The sequence below is a fragment of the Ictalurus punctatus genome, chromosome 12, assembly GCF_001660625.3.
Source record: "Ictalurus punctatus breed USDA103 chromosome 12, Coco_2.0, whole genome shotgun sequence".
In the NCBI taxonomy this organism is placed as follows: Eukaryota; Metazoa; Chordata; class Actinopteri; order Siluriformes; family Ictaluridae; genus Ictalurus; species Ictalurus punctatus.
In genome coordinates this window covers 21294588-21321210 of record NC_030427.2, presented here as the reverse complement: position 1 = coordinate 21321210, position 26623 = coordinate 21294588, and the positions used below count along the sequence as shown (strand labels likewise).

Genomic DNA, 26623 nt, shown 5'->3' with positions numbered 1-26623 from the left:
CTTTCACTGATGTCATAAAATATGTTGTCAAACTGCCAAAATTTTATGAGAAATTGTTCATATTCATGTAGCTAATATAAATAAATTGGCCCCACTCAGTGTAATTAGCTCCTAAGTATAAAAGGTGTGTCACAGAAGCTTTCACACCCTGCCTCTGTAAATGAGTAACAGCTTTTAGTGATGTGTCTGAGTTTTGCTCAGCTCAGTTTTATTTGGTTCCTTTATTCCCTTAAATCTATTCATTTGCCTGAACAGTATGATTAATGAGTTTCTGTTTTTTTTTCCTGTGGATACAATAATTAGTGGCCCTTATGCAAGCTATCCATCCATCCATCCATTTTTTATACCGCTTATCCTACCAGGTCGCGGGGAACCTGGAGTTTATCCCAGGGAGCACGGGACACAAGGCGGGGTACACCCTGGACAGGGGTGCCAAACCATTGCAGGGCACAGTCACATACACATTTACACACCCACTCATACACTACGGACACTTTGGACATGCTAATCAGTCTACCGTGCATGTTTTTGGACTGGGAGAGGAAACCGGAGTACCCGGAGGAAACCCCTGCAGCACATGGAGAACATGCAACTCTACACACACAGAGATGTGGCGGGAATCAAACCCCCAGCTCCCAGAAAATTGTCTTGTGTGTGAACAGACTTTGAACACGCTCTTTTCCCCACGTAAATACTGACATACATTTTAGACTTAAAGTCCCCGTGAAGTGAATTGTAACGTGCAGTGTTTTTCAATGTGTTGATGTAATTTCCACTGTAACAGTAACTCAGGGCAGGACATATCGAGTGGCTCCTCCCCCTTTTTAATTAGCCAATAACGTTTAGCTTACCTCACAGCCCGGGCTAAGCCATGTTTGACAGTTAATACCATTGACGTGAGCCATGGAATGAATTCAAACCATTTCCTGCTTAACAAACTTACAGCCAAGACACATTTATGACTTTGCTAATATGATTTCTCTCGCTCAACAACGGCAACTTCGGCAAGGGGATTTTTATAATGTTGTGGGGCGGGACACTTCCAATTCTAGAGCACATTTGATTAGACAGAAAATTTGATGAGAAGCTGAAGTGCAGACTGATGTAATCAAAATTATTGGTGTTATAGAGAGACTGTAAATTTTTAATGCATATCTCTTCTAAATTAATTGTTTCGGAGCACACTAGCTTATATATAGTTTTACACTATTCACAATATTCATACTAAAAGCCAAAAAAATGTGGATATCATGGAGTCTTTAAGACACTGACTCTGAATACGGGCCCGATGATCACTGCATGTAGAAGCCTTTCCATTTATAATACCTGGTGTTCAAACCAGTACACTGCAGAAAATAATCTGCACTCTGTGATGTAGGTAGCTTTGCCATTATGCATATCAACATACACTCTTGCACTATCATTATAGATAAATTACCTAGAGAGAGCCCTAATAACCTTTCTTTCCTCTGTATTTGTGCGCAGGAGACCCGGATTAACTGCATTCGAATAGCACGGAAAGGTACCTCTTTTCTTTTTCTATTGAATTTGCATGCTGGAGAGTAAGCATCTGAGATAGACTGCATTCTTCTGCCTCCATTTTCAGTCATATTATGACATAAGTTAAGATTGCTGCAAGCAAAACATGGGCAACATCGCACAGTCCGTACAGGATTTCACTGAGTTTTTTATGCTTGATATTGCGTGATATTTTTTGAACTGGTGAAATTGCAATTGCACAAAATTGTTTTGCACAGTCTTTCGCAGTGATTTTTGTTGGTAAATGAGACCTTTTAGTCGTAGTCATATTCGACGCACGTGAATAGAATAGAGCTAAGGCTGAATGCTTTGTTATGGTGTCACATGACATGGCCCAAATTTGTGGAAAATCTGCAGTAATTTTGAAAAATTGCAAGCTCCTCTGAATTTTTTTGAGTTTTCTTTGATTTTGCATTAATTTCCGCAATCGCAAAATCCTGCAGGGACTGATAGCAGCATGTTGCAGCAAAATAGTTCAGTACTTCATGATTGAACCATATTAGTCACTGCTATTTATTTGTTTTTTGGTTGGTTTTAAAGTTATATTCATGAACAAACCGAGGCTGAATGTTTACTTAACGGGTGCTTTCACACCTATTAGTCTTTTTGCAGTCACCTGCCCATGAACAGAACCAAAGGAAAACACAACATTATACGCAATGCTCAATACTCGGTTCAAACAGACTAACCACTGCTTATGTGAAAGCACTCTAATATAAAATCCAATAGTGTTTTTTTTTATGTATTTATCTATATTTCGAAACATACTGCCTTATTCAGAACCCTAACCACAAAGCTGCCTGCAACAATTTGCTCTATTTCATGTGAAATCCTGGAAGAACATTCCTAGAGATTAAAAAAAGGACTACATAGTATTTCACATTCTGCAGTGGTAGTGCAAAGCTCCGCACCAAAATCTCTGGAATGAAATGGCTTCTTATATGTAGCTTTGAATAGTGTGTTTAAACAGTAAATCTAAAACCAAAAAAAGAAGATATATATATATAGACAGTCTTGTATAGTGCATGTCCAGGGGAGATAGAGGCTGCATGTAATGACCATCTCACCATGGTGACAAGATGGTGTCTAAAATGTCTCTTTCTTCTGCCTGTCTGCATCTCTCTATCTCTCTCTCTTGCTTTCTCTCATTCTGTTGCTCTCTTAAAGATGTTTCTTTCTCCCGGCTGTTTTTTTTTTTTTTTTTGCTCTTTGTCTACCCCTTTTGCTTTGCCTTCCTCTCTTTTTCACTGTATGTCGGTGCACCCCAGGTGCTTCTCTTCAACACTCACACATCAGATTAATTACAAACTGAACCCTTCCAGATGAAGATGAACTGCCCACCCAACTCTCTTTCATTTTTCTTGCTGTCTCACTTTTATTTATTAACCCCTCATTCTTCTTCATCTTTCTCAGAGATTGCTAGCGCAAATTAAATATGCAAGAGAGGATTTTTTTTTGTTGTTGTTCTTTATCTTTATTGCTGCAGATGGAAGAGTGACTAGAATGAATTTTATGTTTGGATTGGTTATTTACATACTTCTACTGATACCAATACTGCCGCTACTACTACTACTACTACTGATAATAATAATAATACCACTACTACTACTACTACTACTACTACTACTGTTATTACTGCTACTACTACTACTATTACTGCTACTACTTTATATACTAATTCTGAAAACTTCTACAATAATAATAATAGTAATAATAATAATGACAACAACAACAGGAGTAGCAAAAAACTGTTAAAAATGGCAGAAAATCCAATATGGTGGCAATTAACACCATGGTATACACTGACTCAGCATTAAACAAAGAATTAGAGGAGAAAGTAGAATCACACTTCTACTACATTGTCTTTCAGTGTTCTGTTTGCCAACTGATTGACCTCGTTGGTGTCAGTACACTGCATGAAAGGCATACATGAAAATTCTATGTAGGTAGCTAAGACTGACACTGTGCTAACTTTATAAAAGGCATATAAAATTGCCATTGACTTCCATATCAAAGTATAATAATAAGAAGAAGAAGAAGAGGAAGAAGAAGAAGAAGAAAAATAAGAGGAAGAAAGCAATTAAATGTGGGTGCCAATGCACCTTTGATGCTTGGCTCCTAGTAATAATACCACTATATTAACTATTAGCTATTTATTTTAGATCCCTACTGAACTTAATTCTAATCTATAGTAGCTACATTTTGTGGACATCAAGTATATCATTTTTCCCCACACACCTTCCCTGAAGGAGAAAACATGCACTGGACCAACAGCATGAGTGCACAAGCCTTTGTGATAGGTGACAGGTGATGAGCATTCAGGCAATGCTTAAACAGTCTGAGGTGCACCATTCCCAATTTCACTACTTCAGGATATGGGCAACATCTAGCAACTTGAAATTTCATAATTGCATCCGTTATCGAAGCTTCCATGGATGTGAAAGCAGAGGAACCCTGCAGGAGCTGGAATGTAGAAATACGCATCTTTCAGATCTACATATGCTTATAAACCAATTGTATTTGTTCATTTATATTTGATTTACAATTAAAATATCTTTGACTAACAAAGGTGAGTTTTATTTAAATTTAGTATCCTGTTTTTACATGTAATTAACTGTATTAATACTGTATCAACTGGAAATATTTTCAGATACTACTAGTATAATAATAATAATAATAATAATAGTAATAATAATAATGATAATAATAATAATAATAATAATAATAATAATAATAATAATAATAATAGTTTTGTTGTCTTATTAGTATTATTATTATCATCATCAGTGTTGGGTAAGTTACGCAAAAAAAACGTTATACACTACAGATTGACTAATTACTACTTTAAAATTGCAATTTACATTGCTGATTACTGCATGTAAAAAGTAATCAGATTTCCAATTACTTTAATTTCAAGTTAGAAACCTACAAAGTGAAACACATAGTTTGTTTAGTAATTTTAGTGCACGTTCTCCGGTGATTCATTAAAGCACTGATGTAGTCATGCAAAGTGTGATTTATTTTAAAAATGCATTGTACTTAAAATTGTTTTCTTAACAATAAATTTGTAATGCAAGTAACGCCATTTTATTGACATCAGTAACTGTAATCAAATTATATACATTTAAAATGTAATGCGTTACATTACTATGTTATCAGAAAAAGTAATTAGATTACAGTAACGGGTTAGTTTGTTTTTAAATTATTTGTAATATGTTATACCCAACTCTGATTACTTATTAAGTAAAATGGTGAGATTTTTTTTTTTTTTTTGCCAATCACTATTCCTCCAGTAATGTCAAGTATCTGTTCACTTTTTTCCAGCTGCATGTAAGGATCATAAGCACGCTCTGGAGATATCCCAGAATTCTGAGGACATGGGGTTGATACTTGGGGCTTCTGCTGGAGGACTAGTGGTCTTTGTCCTTTTGCTGGGGGCCATTGTAATCATTGTCAAGAAAGGGTAAGTGTGTGTGTGTGTGTGTGTGTGTGTGTGTGTGTGTGTGTGTGTGTGTGTGTGTGTGTGTACACGTGTGCCCCAGCGTGCCATCTTTATTTGGGTCATTTCAGTCGAACTGAAGCTTGTCTCTGCAGTTATCATAAGGCAGTAATATAAATGTCCCAGGGCTCACAGAAACATAAAATGCTGTTGACACCATGTGACACTATGACATTTTGGCCCTAAAGGGACCAAGATATGTCAATGTCCAGAGTCTACTCTCAACAATGTGTCCAGACAGCCACTCTCTTTGGATGAATGTCCACTAATCCATTGAGAGGAGATTTTGTCTGCTACACAATTTGTCTTACTGCATGACACAAACCCGGATACCTGGTCTCCTCTCTATTCTAAACTCCTCAGGATTATTATCCTATTAACCTGGCTAGATATTAGTTCTTCTATTCATTCTTAAAGAAATGTTTTTTTAAATTATTTTTTAAAATTTGAGTTATTAAGCTATGATGTTACTATCTACCCTGTAAAAGATAACAGTTGACGCCTAGTGGTTGAAGCCAGAGTTGGAGTTAGAGGCCATGTATTCAATTCAATTCAATTCAGTTTTATTTGTACAGCGCTTTTAACAATGGACATTGTCCCATAGCAGCTTTATAGAATTTTTTTAATTCAGGATATAGATTTTAAATGCATGACTTTATCCCTAATGAGCAAGCCAGAGGTGACAGTGTTCAGGAAAAATTACCTGAGATGATATGAGGAAGAAACCTTGAGAGGAACCAGACTCAAAAGGGAACCTCATCTGGGCAACATAGTGCAATTATAAATAAGTAAATCCCTTCTATAAATGTGCTAATACTACATGGTCAAGTAGTGCAATTGTGTAAACAGGAAAATTCATTACAGTTTTTAAATGAAGTCTGTTTTGTTGAACTTCTCCACTGTTCACTGATGGAGATTTGATTTGAGTTTTGGAGTGCAAAACTGTTTGTCTTCATAGCATAATTGTTCATATGAATTGAGTTCCAAAGCCATCTTTTTAAGTGGTACCATCCTCAGTAATCTCAATGATCTTTAGGCTGCACCATGTGGGGCCATCCTCAGCAACAGCATGTGACTTACAATTGATGAGAACTCAAGCCAGTAGTAGGACATCAGGATGGATCAGGCAGGTCCAGAGAGCAGAATGGGTCAGGATCTGTGATCTCAGGAGTATCATGTGTAGCTTGACAGAAAGAGAGAGGGACAGAGAGGGAAAGAGGGAGAGATTATTAGGTATGCTTATTGCCCCATAATGGTTAAGGACAATGTACTTTGCATGAGTGCATCACTTCATTTGTATGGAATCCATCAAAATAGTTCTTAATTCATTTGAATTTTGCATAAATCCAGTTAAAACCCCTTTAACACCAAATAACTCCATACTTTTCCTATTGGCTCAACTGAATAATCAGTAGTCACTGACTAATGTGCCTTAAGATAAAGATAAGATAAATAGTCTTTGAATAATATGCTTTAAGATATTATGCAAATTTGATGAGGGAAGTGAAACTGTGACGTGATGTGCAAAGTGAGCAAATCTGCAAATCAGTATAAATTTTTTAAATAGCATAGTTAAGGCATATAGTATGTGTTAATGTGTCTCAGATATCAACTACAGTGAACACTTTAACTTGCTTTCCTAAAGTCTAAAAAAAGTTAACCAATTCAGCTCATATCTCACTCTTTTTCTCTTGCTGTAAATTTCTCTCCTTTTTCTTACATTATCTATCTTTGCTGCTCGTCATGCTACACAGAAGGGACTTCTATTTTTACCCTTACAACCCGTAAGTGGATCCCCCTTCTTCTTCTTTTGTTTTACCATTATTCTTCATTTGCGCTCCTTTGCATAGCTTGATCTAATGATCGCTTCCTCCATTACCTTCCTCAATATACAGTGATGCTTGAAAGTTTGTAAACCCTTCAGAATTTTCTATGTATCTGTATAAATAGGACCTAAAACATCATCAGATTTTCACACAAATGAGACAAAAATGTTATACTTGGTCATTTATTTATTGAGGAAAATGATCTAATATTACGTGTCTGTGAGTAGCAAAAGTATGTGAACCTTTGCTTTCATTATCTGGTGTGACCCCCTTGTGCAGCAACAACTGCGACTAAACGTTTCTAGTAACTGGTGATCAGTCCTGCACATCGGCTTGGAGGAATTTTAGTCCATTCCTCAGTACAGAACAGTTTAGACTCTGGGATGTTGGTGAGTTTCTCCAGTGAACTGATTGCTGATTGCTCCTTCCACAATATTTCGATTGAATTATGTTCAGGACATTGACTTGGCCATTCCAAAACATGTGTTCTTAATGTCGTTGTCTTGCCTATGGACAGATATCCTGACATTTTCATTTAGAATTTGCTGGTATAATTTAGAATTCATTGTTCCATCAATGATGGCAAGCCATCCTGACCCACATGCAGGAAAACAGGCCCAAACCATAATACAACCACCACCATGTTTCACAGATGGGATAAAGTTCTTATGTTGGAATGCAGTGTTTTCCTTTCTCCAAACATAATGTTTGAAACTAAAAATTCTATTTTGTTCTCATCTATCCACAAAATATTTTTCCAATAGCCTTCTGCCTTGTCCGTGTGATCTTTAGCAAACATCAGATGGGCAGCAATGTTATTTTTGGAGAGCAGTGGCTTTCTCCTTGCAACCCTGCCATGCACATGATTGTTGTTCAGTGTTCTCCTGATAGTGGACTCATGAACCTTAACATTATCCAATGTGACAGAGGCCTTTAGTTGCTTAGAAGTAACCCTGGCACCTTTGTGACCTCGTGGACTATTACACGGCTTGCTCTTGGAGTGATCTTTGTTGGTCGACCACACCTGGGGAGGGTAACAGTGGTCTTGAATTTCTTCCATTTGTACACAATCCTGTCTGATTGTGGATTGGTGGAGTCCAAACTCTTTAGAGATGGTTTTGTAACCTTTACCAGCTTGATTCAAATAAACAACTCTTTTTCTGAGGTCCTCAGAAATCTCCTTTGTTCATGCAATGATACACTTCCACAAACATGTGTTGTGAAGATCAGACTTTGATAGTTCCTTAAATAAAACAGGGTCTCACTCACACCTGATTGTCATCCGATTGATTTAAATCACCTGACTCTAATTTCACCTTCAAATTAAACTGTCAAACTTAGAGGTTCACATACTTTTGCCACTCACAGATATGTAATATTGGATAATTTTCCTCAATAAATAAATTAACAAGTATAATATTTTTGCCTCATTTGTTTAATTGGATTCTCTTTATCATCTTTTAGGACTTGTGTGAAAATCTAATGTTTTCGGTCATATTTATGCAGATATATAGAAAATTCTAAAGGGTTCACAAATTTTTGAGCACCAATATATTTCCATCAATTTCCCCTTTCTATGACTCCAATACTCTTTGCTATTTTTTTTTCATATCTGTCCCGTGATCCTCAAACTCCCTTTTCTCCTTCACAGTATCTTATATCATTCAGTGTCAGCTTGTATCTCTCCATTTTTTTTTCAGGAGGAAGAAAGTGAACATGAACAAAGCGGCCATGCCTTATCGGCAAGAGAAGAAACAAAGGCTAGGCTCACTGGACTGCAGCACAGCTGACCAAGGCACACTGCAGCAGGACGGGCATACCACACACACCTTTATGGATGTGCATAGCTGCAGTGCGAGGAGTGAGTATGCACATGCACCTGTAATTGATGTCCTGTAGACAAACACAACCCAACAGGAAAGTTTGATTCAAAAACCAAACAGTGCATATTATAGATTTCCATACCATGTTATAAAAGTATCTCCAACTCCCTATGCCCCACCCCATGAAAAATACAGTACAGAAATAAATCAATAACCTAACCAAGGACCTGAACAACTCCGCCTTCTCATAGATTCCTATCTAGTCATACAGACAGATCACATTCAGTACTATTTTCCCCCAACATCTGCAAGGCAGCTTTATTGTGGTAGATTTTTATACTTTGACTAGCAGGTTATGTTATAAGCTTTTTATGTAACTACCTGGTTTTGTTGTGAGATTTTCTATTCAAGTAGTTTGTTCTGTTGTGAGATTTTCTACCTAACTAGCTGGTTTTGTGGTGAAATTTTCTGTATAACTACCTGATTATGTTGTGAGATTTTCTGCTTAACTACCTGGTTTTGTTGTGAGAATTTACAGTGTCTCACAAAAGTGTGTACACCTCTTACATTTTTGTAAATATTTGATTAAATCTTTTCATGTGACAACACTGAAGAAATGACACTTTGCTACAATGTAAAGTTGTGAGTGTACAGCTTGTGTAACAGTGTAAATTTGCTGTCCCCTCAAAATAACTCAACACACAGCCATTAATGTCCACCTCCACCTCCTCCACCTTCCATTTGAGGATGCCCCACAGAGGCTCAATAGGGTTTAGGTCTGGAGACATGTTTGGCCAGTCCATCACCTTCACCCTCAGCTTCTTTAGCAAGGCAGTGGTTGTCTTGGAGGTGTGTTCGGGGTCATTATCATTCTGGAATACTGCATACTGATCATGCTCTGCTTCAGTATGTCACAGTACATGTTGGCATTCATGGTTTCCTCAATGAACTGTAGCTCCCCAGTGCCAGAAGCACTCATGCAGCCCCAGACCATGACACTCCCACCACCATGCTTGACTGTAGGCAAGACACACTTGTCTTTGTACTCCTCACCTGGTTGCTGCCACACACGCTTGACACCATCTGAACCAAATAAGTTTATCTTGGTCTCATCAGACCACGGGACATGTTCCAGTAATCCATGTCCTCAGTCTGCTTATCTTCAGCAAACTGTTTGCGGACTTTCTTGTGCATCATCTTTAGAAGAGGCTTCCTTCTGGGACGATAGCCATGCAGACCAATTTGATGCAGTGTGCGGCGTATGGTCTGAGCACTGACAGGCTGACCCCACACCCCTTCAACCTCTACAGCAATGCTGGCAGCACTCATATGTCTATTTCCCAAAGACAACCTCTGGAGATGATGCTGAGCACGTGCACTCAACTTCTTTGGTCGACCATGGCAAGGCCTGTTCTGAGTGGAACCTATCCTGTTAATCCGCTGTATGGTCTTGGCCACCGTGCTGCAACTTAGTGTCAGGGTCTTGGCAGTCTTGTTATAGCCTAGGCCATCTTTATGTAGTGCAAAACTTCTTTTTTTCAGATCCCCAGAGAGTTCTTTGTCATGAGGTGCCACGTTGAACTTCCAGTGACCAGTATGAGGTAGTGTGAGAACGATGGCACCAAATTTAACACACCTGGTTCCCATTCACCCCTGAGACCTTGTGACACTAACAAGTCACATGACATCAGGGAGGGAAAATGGCTAATTGGGCCCAATTTGGACATTTTCACTTAGGAGTGTATTCACGTTTGTTGCCAGCGGTTTAGACATTAATGGCTGTGTGTTGAGTTATTTTGAGGGGACAGCAAATTTACACTGTTACATAAGCTGTACATTTACTACTTTACATTGTAGCAAAGTGTTATTTCTTCAGTGTTGTCACATGAAAAAATATAATCAAATATTTACAAAAATGTGAGGGGTGTACTCACTTTTGTGAGATACTGTATACTTAAATACCTGGTTATTTTGTGAGATCTTATAATGTTATTTAGCTGGCTTTGTTCTGAGATGTGTTCTAACATTACATAGATATAATTTCCTGTGGCAGTTCCTTGACATTAGGTATTAAGGATGTGGCTATTTCCTAACTTTTACTGCACTGATGACAATTAGTAGATTTTTTTTTGGCTCCCACTGCATGCTTATCTTTTATTCTCACATTCCAATTGTACCCATTGTATCACCAGAATATTAAAACAATTAAACTCACATCTCAAGATGTGAGATACCTTGGTCAGTTCTATGAGTCTTAAGTTAATTAGCTAGCTAGTGTTGATGAACATTTAATCTAGCCTGCTATCTAACATGGTTGTGGGATGTTTGTGATTTAAGATGCCATTTGGTGTTTCAAAATGGATCTGAGCTTCACACACAAATACAATTGTACATGCTAGAAAAAAATAACACCAACAATAGTACCAAACTGCATATTTTCTTTTACATATTTTACTTGGACTTAAGATATGTTTAAGATGTAACTTTGATTATGATACATGCATGGCTTAATAATTTAAGATACATCATTTTCCCATAGACGTTACACCTTTTGTACAATCAATACATATCTTTAACCAACAGAATGCATGAAGAGGAAAGGTACAATTTAGAAGGTTTTTTTCCCCCGAGAGCATACAGAAAAGTACTTTTACTGTTTGTTTACCATTATGTTTTAACAAGAAAGTTAAATCAGAGGAGTAATAATTGTTCTTGAATATGAGAGAGACAAGGCAATTCCTCAAGATGTCATTGATCATCAAGAGTGGATGTGTGGGTGCAGTGCATTTAACTTGAAGTAAAATCACTTAAAGATTAGGAAGTACACATACAAGCACACAGTTTGTGAATTAGATGCATTTGACTAAGCAACTTTACAGAATCCCAAAGTACACCTAGATCCCTAATGAAGCCAATGGCATGTAAGAACTCTCTGAGGCAACATAATGGAGAAATCTTAGGGAATTGTCAGTATTCAGTGTATCCATGTGAGACCATCCACAGCAGCAGGGGAGTCACAAGTGCAGAAAGCTCCAGATGAAGAAACAGAAGGGAGATAATAGGAGAAGAGCATCTGGATCAATTAGGCGGGTCTGGAGGGCAAGAGAAGCCACAGCAGTACAGGGCTATCTGTAGTTTTCTCTAACATCTACTAATCAAGACAAGAAAGAAGAATTGATGAATGTGCCCAAATATTAAGGATTACAGATGTTATTTATTTATATCATCACTTTCAGATGGAGGATTTCAGGGACGTTGAAAGAGAATACTCTTCATTTGATAGCATTACACCAATACATACTTTAAAAATTGTACTGGAAAGTGGAAAAAGGAAAGAAAAATGCATACATTCTCAGTAGTCAAAAAAGTGTTTAAATGCAGAAGCAGCCAGAATCTCTTGGCAAACAGATTTGAAAAACAGGAACTATGCCCTGTGTTTTTTTACTTTGGCCTCCCAACAGTCTTCTTGTGACTTTTTGGCTAATGTGCATCTTTCAGTAACTTTTGAAATGAAATGAGCCCACAGTTTATCTGAACTCAGATTTCTCAGTAGTTATATCTATTGTATTGTATTGTATTCTATTCTTTTCACTTGCTCTTCACTTTTTCCCATCCCTGCATCCTGCATTCAGGTGAATTCACTGTCTGTCTGTTTTTCCAGCTGACCAGCGCAGCTCAGTGAATGAGTCAAGCAGCCTGCTGGGAGGCTCTCCACGACGCCACTGCTGCAGGAAGAGCTCTCCTTACCACACAGGCCAGCTGCATCCAGCTGTTCGTGTAGCTGACCTACTGCAGCACATTAATCAAATGAAGACTTCTGAGTGCTATGGCTTCAAGCAAGAATATGAAGTGAGACCACATTTTCTACCAATAACATGGATTGAAAGTTTTGGTGCTACTTCATATACAATATCTCACAAAAGTGAGTACACCCCTCACATTTTTGTATATCTTTGATTATATCTTTTAATGTGACAACACTGAAAAAATGACACTTTTCTACAATGTAAAGTAGTGAGTGTACAGCTTGTATAACAGTGTAATTTTGCCACCCCCTCAAAATAACTCAACACACAGCCATTAATCTCTAAACCACTGGCAACAAAAGTGAGTACACCCCCAAGTGAAAATGTCCAAATTGGGCCCAAAGTGTCAATATTTTGTGTGGCCACCATTATTTTCCAGCACTGCCTTAACCCTCTTGGGCACCAGAGGAGGTCACCAGAGCTTCACAGGTTGCCACTGGAGTCCTCTACACTCCTCCATGACGACATCACGGATTTCGACTCCACCTTCCGTTTGAGGATGCCCCACAGATGCTCAATAGGGTTTAGGTCTGGAGACATGCTTGGCCAGTCCATCACCTTCACCCTCAGCTTCTTTAGCAAGGCAGTGATCGTCTTGGAGGTGTGTTTGGGGTCATTATCATGCTGGAATACTGCCCTGTGGCCCAGTCTCTGAATGGAGGGGATTATACTCTGCTTCAGTATGTCACAGTACATGTTGGCATTCATGGTTCCCTCAATGAACTGTAGCTCCCCAGTGCCGGCAGCACTCATGCAGCCCCAGACCATGACACTCCCAACACCATGCTTGACTGTAGGCAAGACACACTTGTCTTTGTACTCCTCACCTGGTTGCCGCCACACATGCTTGACACCATCTGAATCAAATAAGTTTATCTTGGTCTCATCAGACCACAGGACATGGTTCCAGTAATCCATGTCCTTAGTCTGCTTGTCTTCAGCAAACTGTTTGCGGGCTTTCTTGTGCATCATCTTTAGAAGAGGCTTCCTTCTGGGACGACAGCCATGCAGACCAATTTGATGCAGTGTGCGGCATATGGTCTGAGCACTGACAGGCTGACCCCCCACCACTTCAAACTCTACAGCAATGCTGGCAGCATTCATACATCTGTTTCCCAAACAGATGTATGGATATGAGGCTGAGCACATATATAAACTCAATTTCTTTGGTCGACTATGGCGAGGCCTGTTCTGAGTGGAACCTGTCCTGTTAAACCGGTGTATGGTCTTGGCCACTGTGCTGCAGCTCAGTGTCAGGGTCTTGGCAATCTTATTATAGCCTAGGCCATCTTTATGTAGAGAAACAATTATTTTTTTCAGATCCTCAGAGAGTTCTTTGCCATGAGGTGCCATGTTGAACTTCCAGTGACCAGTAAAAGGTAGTGTGAGAGCGATGACACCAAATTTAACACATCTGCTCCCCATTCACACCTGAGACCTTGTAACACTAACAAGTCATATAACACCGGGGAAAGAAAATGGCTAATTGGGCCCAATTTGGACATTTTCACTTAGGGGTGTACTCACTTTTGTTGCCAGTGGTTTAGACATTAATGGCTGTGTGTTGAGTTATTTTGAGGGGACAGCAAATTTACACTGTTATACAAGCTGTACATTTACTACTTTACATTGTAGCAAAGTGTCATTTCTTCAGTGTTGTCACATGAAAAGATATAATCAAATATTTACAATAATGTGAGGGGTGTACTCACTTTTGTGAGATAATGTACATTTTAATCCAATTTGCAGATCTTTAAACTACTAATATCAGGCCTGTCTTTTAATGGTTAGTCCATGTGAATCAAACACTGGTTCGTTTGCCCCCACCTTGCTGCAGCATGTGCACCAAAATGGCCATTATTTATTATTTATTTGAACTTTACTATAAGTACTTATTTTCTCTTTTTGGACCAACAAACAAAAAGAGAAAATAAACATCTGATATATCCACAAAATGTTTACTTCATTATAACAACTAGTTCATTATATAATTGTCTAATTACTTATTTAGTGTCAGCTCTATGTGTCCATGCTCTGTGATTTTTGTGATTTCTTTAAGCAATTAGCAAAGCTTTGTTTTCCTTTTTCCACAGCTATATTTCTGACCTAAGAATGAAAGTGTTTTAAATGACATTTTTAGATATACACTTCTCTTAACTTCTATTTTCTCTCTGCTTAGGACAAATGTGTGAAAGTCCCATAAAAGAACTAGTCCATAGCATGAAGCCTGCTATGACGCATGAAGTAGCATGCCTACTTATTGTAAAAATATTATATTATATTCATATTAATATATTAATATTGAAAATTGCATTTTGCCACTATTGTAAACTGAGTCATAGTGATGGCATGATCTGCACCCAGAGGGACAAAGAAACTAACACAAAACTAAAATACAAAACAAGATTATACAATCCTCAAAACCAGAAATGGCAATACAGTAAGTCAGGCAACCTGCAAAAATGCATAACACAGACAAAAATAATTGAGTAAATGACTGAATGGTGCGAACAAAATTGAAGGTGTTTAGGTGTGGAAGTATACTGTATTTCTGTATCAACTATGGCTATTATAATAGGTAGAATAGGTGATGCACCTTAAGCATAAAAAGAAGTACACAAGTAGACTGATCTGTATTTAAGCTAGACAATCTGTATACTTAAAAGCACATTATGACTTTTATCACTCAGAGACCATTTCAGAGAACGTTTGAATAAGCATTAGAGTTGCTCAAATCTAAAATATTTCATTTTATTTCAATCTCTCCTGAATGACATAGTTCAGAAACTAAATTATTGTTCTTTGTAAAGGTGAAAGACATCAATTCACTCCTCAGTCATATGTGTTCACAAAACGAGACCAATCTTTTATATCAGCCTTCTTTTATATCAGAATTCTTTCAGCTATTCACCAATTTAATGACACTCTTGCTTTCTTTTACTACCCCTTTTATCTGAATTTCTCAATAGGATTGAGGTATACTGTTCAAGATTCATTAAACCGAGCTCAGACGACGTAGATTAAAAAACACTCCCCATTGAAATCGATGTACAGGTTGCTTCTATTTGGATTACTCAGGACTCAGAGGTACAAACAGGATGGAGGAATATCTGTGGGAGAGTGGAAAGCTTTATAACTTGAATTTCCATAGATTATGCTGGGAGTAAATGTGTTTTGGCTGCAGCAGGGCAGACCATTAGAGATCCTGATCAGATTTCCTGCAATGATCATCAGGGCTGTTTTTTTTGATGTTCAGGCAGTGTGCTGTTGAAGGACATCAGCACTGTCTCAGAATAATCATGCACATTTAAAATTACTTTAGATGATATATGTACTATACAGGTTTTTTTTTAGTACAATCTGCTGTGTTTCATCTTGTTAATTTTTTGGAATTTTGATAGTAGCACAAGATGTATAAAGAAAAATAAAAGAGTCATGTGATTTGATGCAATTGTCTTGGTAAACCTTTGCCTGTTGTCTTCTCTCAGAGCTTTTTCGATGGATGGGACATCACCAAAAGGAAAGAGAAGACCAAAGGGAGACATGATACCCTGTTGGCCCGTAAGTGTAACCCTTCACACACATTCACAGTAACCAGCAGAAATGTCATGAAAATATTGTCATATGTCATACGTTTCTTTTTTTCTGGAGATCATGACAAGTTGTCTCCATTTCTTTAAAATATGCTGAGCTAATTTCAGCACTTATGACTGCCATATCTTACAAAATACAGGCTTAATATTGTAACTACAGACTAAAGCCCTTTATTTTTTATTACCTGTAGATGACCGTCATCATGTCAAAATGCACTCTCTCTTGGCTGACCCCAACTCTGATTATGTCAATGCCAACTATATTGATGTAAGTTCCTTCTACACAATCCTTTTCCTTCCTTCTCTCCTACTTCTCTCTGGTGTCTCTTTTCCTTCGAGATGATTGCTGTAGAAGAACTTCATGCTTTCCTGTGTGACTTTGTTTATTCTGATGCACAGGAAGCCTGGATATGGCATCGTGCCTCATATAGTAATTTAAGATCCGTAATATATGACAGTTCTACTTCATTATGTTCCATATCACTAAGGTGGTATCCTTAGGAACTAGTGGAGTAGGAACAGTGTTCTCGTTTTCTTGCCAAGGAAGTCATCAGCTTGTGACTGTGAACCACCTGGGTCCCACTACATCATGTTCTTCCTCTTTCCCATTCTTGTCTTGCCAAGGAGAGGAGACAGTGTATTCAAGATGCTATGAATAATGCTTTAATCCTGTGTTTCTTGTTATTTTTTCTTAAATCTATACCATCAAATGAGTGTGCAATGACACACACCAGAGGTGACATATTGCAGTTCTCTTTGACTTATTACTATTCTTACCACAGTTGATTGTGTCCTTAGGACAAACATGTGGCCCAGTGTTTGTGTGTGGGATATATAGCAGTGTGAGGACAACGGATGTGGAGTAACTAATTTCATAATGTTATAAATTCATAAGTTCTTGTGAATTGTTGAACTTTAACAATCTCTTGACTGTTAGGAAAGGGTAGAGAGCTATTTGTTCCTTGATGCTGTGATGAAGTTGGATGGTGGACAATGATGGATACCCATATTGTCCAGAATATGTTCAACAAGCACTTACAGTGCGTGGTCCTAAATTCAGCATAAGACCAAGTGCAATGTGTGAAGCCTGCAGGCTTTATGAATAGTGCTGAATATTAATTATCCTCCTCTGACACTGTGTGTTCACAGCAGGGAGTAAAGCGAACAGCAGACACAGTTGTGCAGCCTTCTAAGAAAAAATGGGCAGAAGGCCCAGCTGCTCAGATCCCTGGAATGGGAAGAGTGAGCAATTTTATAGTGTTGAAACAAAGAAGAGTTTGTAGCGGGCATGACCCAAATGCATGATGCCAAATGTTACAGGAAATGCAACAGCACAGTGAAGTACAGAACTCATAGGAGGTTAGTACAGCTGCCTCCATATAGAGACAGACCTGATGCACTCTCATTGGCTGCTTCTCATTCTCAAAACTTGAGTAAGGAGCCTGCTCTGGTGGAGAATACTGATAGCCTGCTATTAGAGCATTCTGATGATCACTGCATAATGCAGGAGTCTTTTACTCAATATAGCTGAACAAATACCTACATTATTTGGGATATAGTCACCCAAGCAAGTGATTGAAGTATCCCATAATATACAGATGTGGCCATTGAAAATGCACGTCAAAGGACAAAGGATCCTGCAAGTTCATGTGGTATCACGCGCATGCTGCGGGTGCAGGAAAAACAAGACCAGTAGGGGGCAGTCATGTTTCATTCGAACAAACATGGCTTGCTAGTAAGTACAGTAGTTCTGCCAGGACATATGCTGTATACAGCATATATTCTTTTACCAACCAAACCGTGTTGTTTCTTTTACTGAATCCCATGATGTGCTTGGCACGCGGATCTGTAAACCTCTCTCAGAACCATTTTGCAAAAAAGTTCATTGAATTTACTTCATTCAAATGCGTACATCAGTTCCACATGATTGGATTGAGTTACATTAACATAATTTGTTTTCGTACATCAAACATGATTTGATCATATATTTTCAATGCCCTGAATAAAATTAAACTCTACCTGAAGATTGAACCCCGGTTGTTGGCGTTCCGCAACAGCCACATTACCACTGCATTATTCTACCATATACAATTTAGCCATGTTAATTTAAATACCATAGTTATTGTACCTGTACTGTGTGACTCAATCAAAATTAAACTAAACATTCAAACATTTTATATATTAATTTAAACATGTGGAATCATTTGTCTAATGTGTTGTTACGGAAAGAGCATATTCACAACGTGCTTTACACATCCTGACTATAATGGATAGTTGTGTATTTGTGTCATTTTTTGCAGATACTGGTTGTAATATTGCGTTTATGTTATGTAAAATCTGGTTATTGTCTTATAGGATGCATTTGAGTGAGTTAATTAACCCGTTAATAAAGTGCTTTAGTTTACTGGTTGAGCTCAAGCAGGTCAGTCAGGTCAAGCAGGTCAATTCTCACAGCTCAAGCAGGACAATCCTGCTGATATCTATATTACTATTTTCTACCCCCACATCTTTATCCCCACCACTTTTCAAAACAAAGTGACGGCTATGTATTGCCAAAGCAAATTAATTAATTATATTTTTTCAATATAATTAAGCTGTTATTAAATATAATTTGCAAAGAGTATACGGTAATTAGTATCAAAATTATTTGAATCCAATGAATTTATCAGTAATTGCAGTATGTTTGTTCCGTGGATTTAAAAGATGGCCCGAAGACAGTCGTCTGTTTTGGAGAAGTTGGATAAGTCGATCTCTTTCCACCTTCCATTCATGGGGGTGTGAGGTGGAATTGCCACCAACCGGTTTTGTCGTTTTCACTCGGCCCGAATTGGGGACGTTATTTCCCACAGCATCTCACAACTGTGACCTTATTTATTTATTATTACTTACATGACTTTATTAGTCGCATTTTTCATAATTTTGTCCATCTTTTTAACAGACCTTGTAGAGCAACTGTTTAGACGTGTCATACTGTATCTGAAATCACTCACTAATGTAAAATTCCTTATATAATGGGTGTGAGTAAATATAGATACACTTAATACTGTAGCACTCAGAGTTACTACCCCACCTCCCACTTGGTATTTCAGACCATAACCTCGTCTTGTTAACACCTCCTTCCTGCTGTTCAAAGTCAGCTTGTCTCCACAAGGATTGTGAGGAGGTGGACTCAGGAGGGTTAGGCAATACATGGGCATTCAGACCACTGCAGCATATCGCGAGGCTCGCAACCTCATTATACATGATTTAAACTCATTATTAAAACTACATATATTCATTAACATTTAACAGTAATGGAGGGATGGAAGCGAATGTAGCAAACTAAATTGTACATTTCTGTGATTAAAAATTAACTTGAGTAAGAGTATAAATATGCCAGTTCAACCTACTCTTAAAAGTAATTTTTTTTTTTCAAAAAGTTACTCAAATAAATGTAACGAAGTAAATGTAGCATGTTACTACCCACCTCTGACTATCCGTTATAGTCAGGATGTGTAAATCATGTTGTGAATATGCTCTTTTGATTCAGATTTGATAAATGATGCCTCATGTTTAAATTAATGCATAAAATGTTTGAATGTTTGGTTTAATTTTGATTGATTCACACAGTAGAGGTAGTATAGCTATAGTAACATGGTTACTATATATTTCCAATGAGGCTATTCATATGAAATTTTCACCAGACTTTGGTATTAACTCAAGAAATCCACACATATAAAGAAATCCAAGCATTAAACTCCATAAATTAAGTTATGTGTAATAAAGAGGAATGACACAGGAAAAAAATATTGAACACACTAACTGAAATTTATTTAATACTTAATGGAGAAGCCTTTGTTTGTAATGGCAGCTTCCTGTATGAAGAAATTAATCGGCCTCAGTATTCAGGTGTGATTTTGGACCATTCTTCTAAACATATTGTTTAATTGGATTCAAGTCAGGTGATTGACTGGGTCATTCTAGTGACTTGATTTTTTTTTCTTCTCTGAAACCAATTGAGAGTTTCCTTTGCTGTATGCTTTGGATCGTTGTCCTGCTGGAAGGTCCACACACGTTTCATCTTCATCATCCTGGTGGATGGCAGCAGATTCTTCTCAAGAATCTCCCGGTAAAGGGCTCCTTTCATCCTTCAATTATATGAAGTCTGCCAGTATCAAGCGATGAAAACAGCCCCACACCATGATGCTTCCACCTCCAAACTTCACTGTTGGTATAGTGTTTTTAGGGTGATGTGCAGTGCCATTTCTTCTCCAAACATGGTGTATAGTATGACAGCCAAAAAGTTCAATTTTGCTCTCGTCTGAAAGGACTACACTCTCCCAGTATTTCATAGGCTTGTCCAAATAAGTCGTAGCAAACTTTAAATGAGCTTCTACATGCCTTTTCTTTAGTAATGGAGTCATGCGGGGTGAGTGTGAGCAGTGGAGTTCATTGACTATTGTTTTCTCTGTGATGATGGCACCTGCTACCTCCAGGTGTTTCTGGAGCTCTTTCCGAGTGGTTACCTCTTGGGCTACACTTCTGACTATTCTTCTGACTCCCTGGCCAGAAATTTTGCGAGGAGCTCCTGTGCATGGCCGGTTGATGATGGAGTGATGTTGCTTACACTTGCTGATATTAATTTGCACAGATAGGAGGTATAATTACTTATGGATTTCAGCTGGTTCCTTGCCTTACCTTGCCTTAGAGACCTGCTTTTTCTTCAAGTGTTCAATACTTTTGCCTGTGTCATTCCACTTTATTAAACATAATTTATGGACTTTAATGTTGTGAATTCTTTACATTTCCAGATTTCTTCAGTTAATGTTGATGTCTGGTGAAAATTTCATGTGAAAAGCCTCATTGGAAATGTATTTACTGAAAAAAATGTTGACGCGTTCAATACTTACTTCCCCCACTGTATTTATACATGCACAACAGAATCGACTTTTTACACTGGCGGGGGGTGGGGGGGGCATGTTAAATCAAACCGCTCAACTGACCTGAGGCTCAAACCCCGGTTGCTGGTATACTAAACCAAGGTCATTTCTGCTACACTATTCTAGCACAAATGATGTAGCCATATTAATTTAAATACTATAGTTATTCTACCTGTATTACGTGACTTCATCACACTTACTTTGTATAATTGAATCTTGTAATTAGAAACTTGTTTAAATTAGGTTTAGCATAAGTTTTGAGGAGAAATTTTATATTTTTGTGTAAACCGTACATCATATATTTTTCTTAAATCTAACCAACCACACAAAGTTTTTTTAGTGTACTATGTGTTCAGCTACACTGTGTTGTTCCATGCACTACCTGGTGGTTATTGTGTGAAGCACAACAAATGAATTTAAATTCTAAGAAGCATGCCTGCAGGGTGCCGCATGATCACATGTGTTCAACGAATAAGCTATGCAAGCCTTCCTTTTGACAGAAAGAAGCATCTTAATGATATTGTGAGTGGGCACACTTGACCTTACATAGTTTACCCACATGAGGTCACAGTCACAACTTGATGACTTTGCTATTGATACTTTGCAAGGAAACAGCTCACAGGAATACTCCACTACTTCTTAAGGAGACTGGCCTGATGGTCCTCCTTAATTATAGAACCACTAATACATACATAAACATCCATTTTGTATTTAGCCAAACAATATATTTGTTAGTTACAATCTCTACAACACTGTCTCACAACTATGATTTGATAAGAATAAAAGTTTTTGATAAAAATACATTACAATTACATTTCCATTACTTGTTAGATTTCCTGTCTTTTTTGTCAAGGAGGTGCTACCTCAAAGAAAATCCTTATTGCAGTTTCGTATGGACCACTCTGGTTCTGCAAGTATTATAAACCTACATATCATAAATAATTATTTCCTCTTGATTTTCCAAAGAACTAATGTATTTAAGCTGTCCATACTAAAATCTAAAGGGAAATTCTTTAAAACATTTAAATAGATAATGCTCCACATGAAGTTCTGCATTGAAATAAGGAAAAGGCTTGTTTTTGTTCTTCTGCCTTTTTTATGAAGAATGAAATTTTGTCAATATTAATAAAACCAATGTTGTCCAAACACTTATTTTAGTTAGACAGCTATCTAATCCTAGACTCTTTCTGATCCCAACACATATGGATGAAATTGTTTGTAGTACTTGTGCTAACTGTATATATATATATATATATATATATATATATATATATATATATATATATATATATATATATATATATATATATATATATATAATCTGTATTTGCAACTAGTAGTGTTTCTCAAATCCTCCTTACCTTCTTGTCTTCAGTCTTCATTTTAATTAGCTCTCTTTCCTCTTTTCCTCCCTATGTGTCCTTCTTCCATCTTCTGCCTTTCCATCTCTTTTAATTTGGGATTTTTAGATTCGGATAAACAGGGAAGTAAGTACTCTTCTTTTCTATCACCTTTCACCCCTTTATTGTTCATAGTGCATTTAACTCCAGGATTATTGGCACCCCTCATGAAAAGTAGAAATTATTAATAAAACACACGTGATATTTAAAGTTTAAATTTGGGAATACTGCATAATTGTAGTTTCACACAACATTATTAAAAACATATTATTTCAAACAGTCCACTGTTTTTGGTGAAGCCTTCCCCGGAGAGAATAGCAGCACTGAGCCTTTATAAGGTTGGACAAAACATGTAGAAGACATTGTATCACTGCTCCAAGGACACTATATCCATAGGTTTTTGCATGTGGAATCATCTCTTCAATTTAGACCATAGGTATTTAATAGGGTTAAAATCATTTGAGTTAATTATGTATTTTGTGAATATCACTTACCAGCAATTTAAAAAAAAACACACACAGAAAAGAAGACCTGGTGATTGAATCTCTGTAGGCTCTATGGAAGGTTTTGAAAGTTAAATGATTAAGGTAATAAAATGAAGACTTGAGCAAAAGGTTAATTAAGGACATGGCATTTTTTGTACTTTCCTCTCTGGTTGTGAGCGACAGTGAACAACCAGCAACTTATCAATTCATTTAATTAAATAAATTAATTTATTTCTCTGTAACCACATTGCTCACACAATTTTTTTTGTTAGTCCGTACCTAAATGCAAAAACCATGAATTAATGCAAAAAAATAAATAAATAAAAATACACCATGAATAGCATATGATGAATGCTGAGTATGATAATATTTTCATTTACTTATTTATTGGCAGCAGTAATATTGTTAAAGGCCATGACCTTGTATTATATCATTTAGTTATGCAGTATCATTATTGTCTTGATTGTCTTGATCAGTAAAGCTGCTTAAATGTTAAATCATTTAAAACTATACTGGTAGGAAACATATCCTAAGATGTATTAAAAATGTTGGCCAGTAATGATGTCATTCTATGCTTTTTTTGGCATTTTGGGGGCATATTGAGAGGTTACCACATATCTGATTACATGACACTTTTGCTGAAAAATCATTTGTATTCTGTATTCAAGATCCTTCGAATTACATTAATCAAGTATAGTGCAGTCATGACCGAAATGTATCAAGTGAATGAGTTGTTTGGTACAGCATGACAGTTGACAGCTGAACCTAGTTAGAATGTTAAGACGTGTGTTTCACTCTCATCTGCATGTGACTGATGTTTGTTTTGTAATGTATTGGGGAGGATGTATTGAAGAGGTAAACCGTTATCAGGATAAATGGAGAGTCATTTTCTCCAAATTCTACTTTTGCAACATTTAAATGCAGACAAAGGAGGCTCAGAAATATCAATGCCAGGATTTATACTATATGTGGCAATGGAACAATGTCGCAACTTGCAAGTGTTTTTTTTTTATGTCAGATTTAATTAAACGCATATTTAAGTAACACATAATCAAAAGAGTCTTATCGGTGAGATACAGTGATTGCTATGACTTACTGAAAAGAACCAGCATTCCTAACACTAATTGATCCACTAATAAACAGCGGTTACATTATCTTCTACTTTGCTTTGAGTTTGTTGCATTATTCACAAAGATAATGCACCAAGCACAAAAACAGAAACCATTTCAGACCAATGTAAATCCCAGGACCACATTTTAAATGAGAAATGGTTGAACAAATTAGGAAATAATGCACATATTTGTATCAGGTTGACTTAATACATGTTTTTTTTTTCAATGAACTTATATAATAAAGGCAGGTTTAACATGATATACTGTACAAGTGTGTGGGCACTCTCATTCTCCTCCTTTATTTAATGAGGTCTCTGGTCTTATTAGCATTTTTTTTACAGAGCAAATTTTGTTTTAAGATTTCTGGCAAAAAGGATCATGGCTAAGCATATAGTTTCACTATAATGACATTTTGACAATTATGACATTTAAAGAAAGAACGTATAAAATCCATGTCTCAATTTATGTTCACTGTTAACAATACTAACATGCCTAGTATTATCTAATGGAAGTCTTCTCTTTTTGAAATATTTAAACAAATGTTGCGTTTTTGTTTTGTTTTTTCAAATGACCAAAGATTTATAAAATGAAGGACCTTTTTTTTTTTTTTTTTTTTTTTTTTTTTTTTGTGCCATATTTCATGTCAAAAACAGATTCACATTCATTGTTTGCTTAAAATAAGAAAACTTTAAAAACTTACCATTATCAGTCTGAGTCCTACGGAGTCCTTTTCCATCACTTTGATGTCACAGTGAATTATGGGACTTTTAGTTTGTTCTTATTGGCAAGTTACCAACTGATGCATCCTCAGTACTTGGGCAAGATCAAGAACACTTGTGTTCTTGAGTATTGGAATGCAACATGGGCAATATAAAAGATTATGTTAAGTGAGGACACAGGACAAATGAACACACATGAATACAAATTCAGAATGTTCAAATGGTGCATTCATTATGGACAAGAACAAGTAAAATTGTGTGTCTGCTTTAAGCAGAATGTGTTTGTCTGTGATTGTTATTTAGATGAAGATCAGGTCACATTGTACAGTATGAGGAATAAATGCAGAGTTTATTGAAGTTCCAATGATTTTCTTGAAACTGTAAGACAGATCTTGGGTTTGTAGCTAATTACTACACTAAGTGATTTGATATTGAGGCAAATTGAAAGAGAGCACTATCTCTGTAATTTAAAGCTAAAAGCTAAAAATCTGAAGTGTTTTGCTGTGTAGGTTGTGATTAGAGATCATGAGTAGGCTTTATGTACTGTACAGCACTTAGTCTACAACACTGTGGGTGGTTGGCTAGTTGTATAATGCGTTCCTCTGAGATTATTTTGTTTTCTTTCTTACTTCTGCAATGTTTATTTCTTCCTTTTTTTCTCTTCATGTGGGTTTGATAATGGTCATGCAAGCTGCCCAACATTCCACACTTAAACATACAGCAAAGGCATATGAACGTATTTGGTAATGTCCTATTTGAAAACAAAATATTCCATTGTTATTCATTATAAGAATACTTTGAGAGTTAATGGCTTATTAGGCATATGATACAGCATAGTAACTAAACCCTGATTTCCTATTATGTCTGACATAGGTGACATCAAGGTGACAGTCTAAAATTAAAGTTGATAATTGAGATTGTAAATTCTTTATGTTTTTTATGCCAGTTGCAAAACAAATTGTTACATTTTTTAACTGAGTGGACAGTAAAATTACCTAACCGAATACTTGTATCAATTTAAGTTTGCATGCTAATTTGTCTAAGGGCATATCTTTTCATTATCTGGACATGGGGTTAGATACTTGAAGACATTTCTACAATGCTACAATGTCTACAAAAATAAATATCACAATACCTGTGATATCACAGAGGGTCATTCACTCTCAAGTGGTCCAATAATTGCAAATTTGGTTACTTGACTTGTTTTAAATTTTTAGACAAAAATTGAGTAATTGCCTCTATGTACTTGCATTGCAAAACCACCAGTTTAAAAAAAAAACAAAAAAACTATATATATATATATATATATATATATATATATATATATATATATATATATATATATATATATGTATGTATGTATGTATATATATATATATATATATATATATATATATATATATATATGTATGTATATATATATATATATATATATATATATATATATATATATATATATATATATATATATATATATTATTTTACTTGGTTTGACTACACATCCATCTTTGTGCCATAGCACACAAGAAACACACTATACTTACCTTGGCACTTCCTAAAAAAAGTAAGACTGAGACTCAAACCCTTCCCATTATAAATTGACCCTAAATGTGGAACTGTGCAATCTTGAGCATTACAATTGTACATGTACCTTGTAATGTGCTCTAGAGATCAGTTTTGGTTCCAAGGAGCTAGAACTATCCTGAGTCAAGATACTGAGGTTTCCATAAACAGCTGTATAAACAATATTTGTGTGTGCCATGACAAAAACATGGCCGTCATAGTTGAACCAAATAAGATAAAATAAAAATTTAAAACTGGTGATTTTGCAGTGCCAGTACATAGAGTTAATCATTAAAAAAAAAAAAAAAAAAACCTTAGGAAAATTAAAAACAGGCCACA

At 36.6% G+C, this 26623-nt stretch overlaps 1 protein-coding gene across 5 annotated transcripts in view; it reads left to right on the top strand.

Annotated features, from left to right (window-relative positions):
• Window positions 1-26623, top strand: part of ptprua (protein tyrosine phosphatase receptor type Ua) — a 297952-nt gene that overhangs the window by 237751 nt on the left and 33578 nt on the right. For 2 of the 5 annotated variants that reach the window (XM_017480742.3, XM_017480740.3), the window contains exons 13-20: window positions 1486-1522; window positions 4864-5002; window positions 6793-6822; window positions 8565-8725; window positions 12349-12536; window positions 15982-16054; window positions 16278-16354; window positions 22475-22492. In XM_017480742.3, coding sequence (XP_017336231.3) covers window positions 1486-1522; window positions 4864-5002; window positions 6793-6822; window positions 8565-8725; window positions 12349-12536; window positions 15982-16054; window positions 16278-16354; window positions 22475-22492 — 723 coding nt within the window. The remainder of the gene's footprint in view (window positions 1-1485; window positions 1523-4863; window positions 5003-6792; window positions 6823-8564; window positions 8726-12348; window positions 12537-15981; window positions 16055-16277; window positions 16355-22474; window positions 22493-26623) is intronic. The other 3 variants (XM_017480743.3, XM_047159178.2, XM_047159179.2) reach the window with 3 other exon arrangements.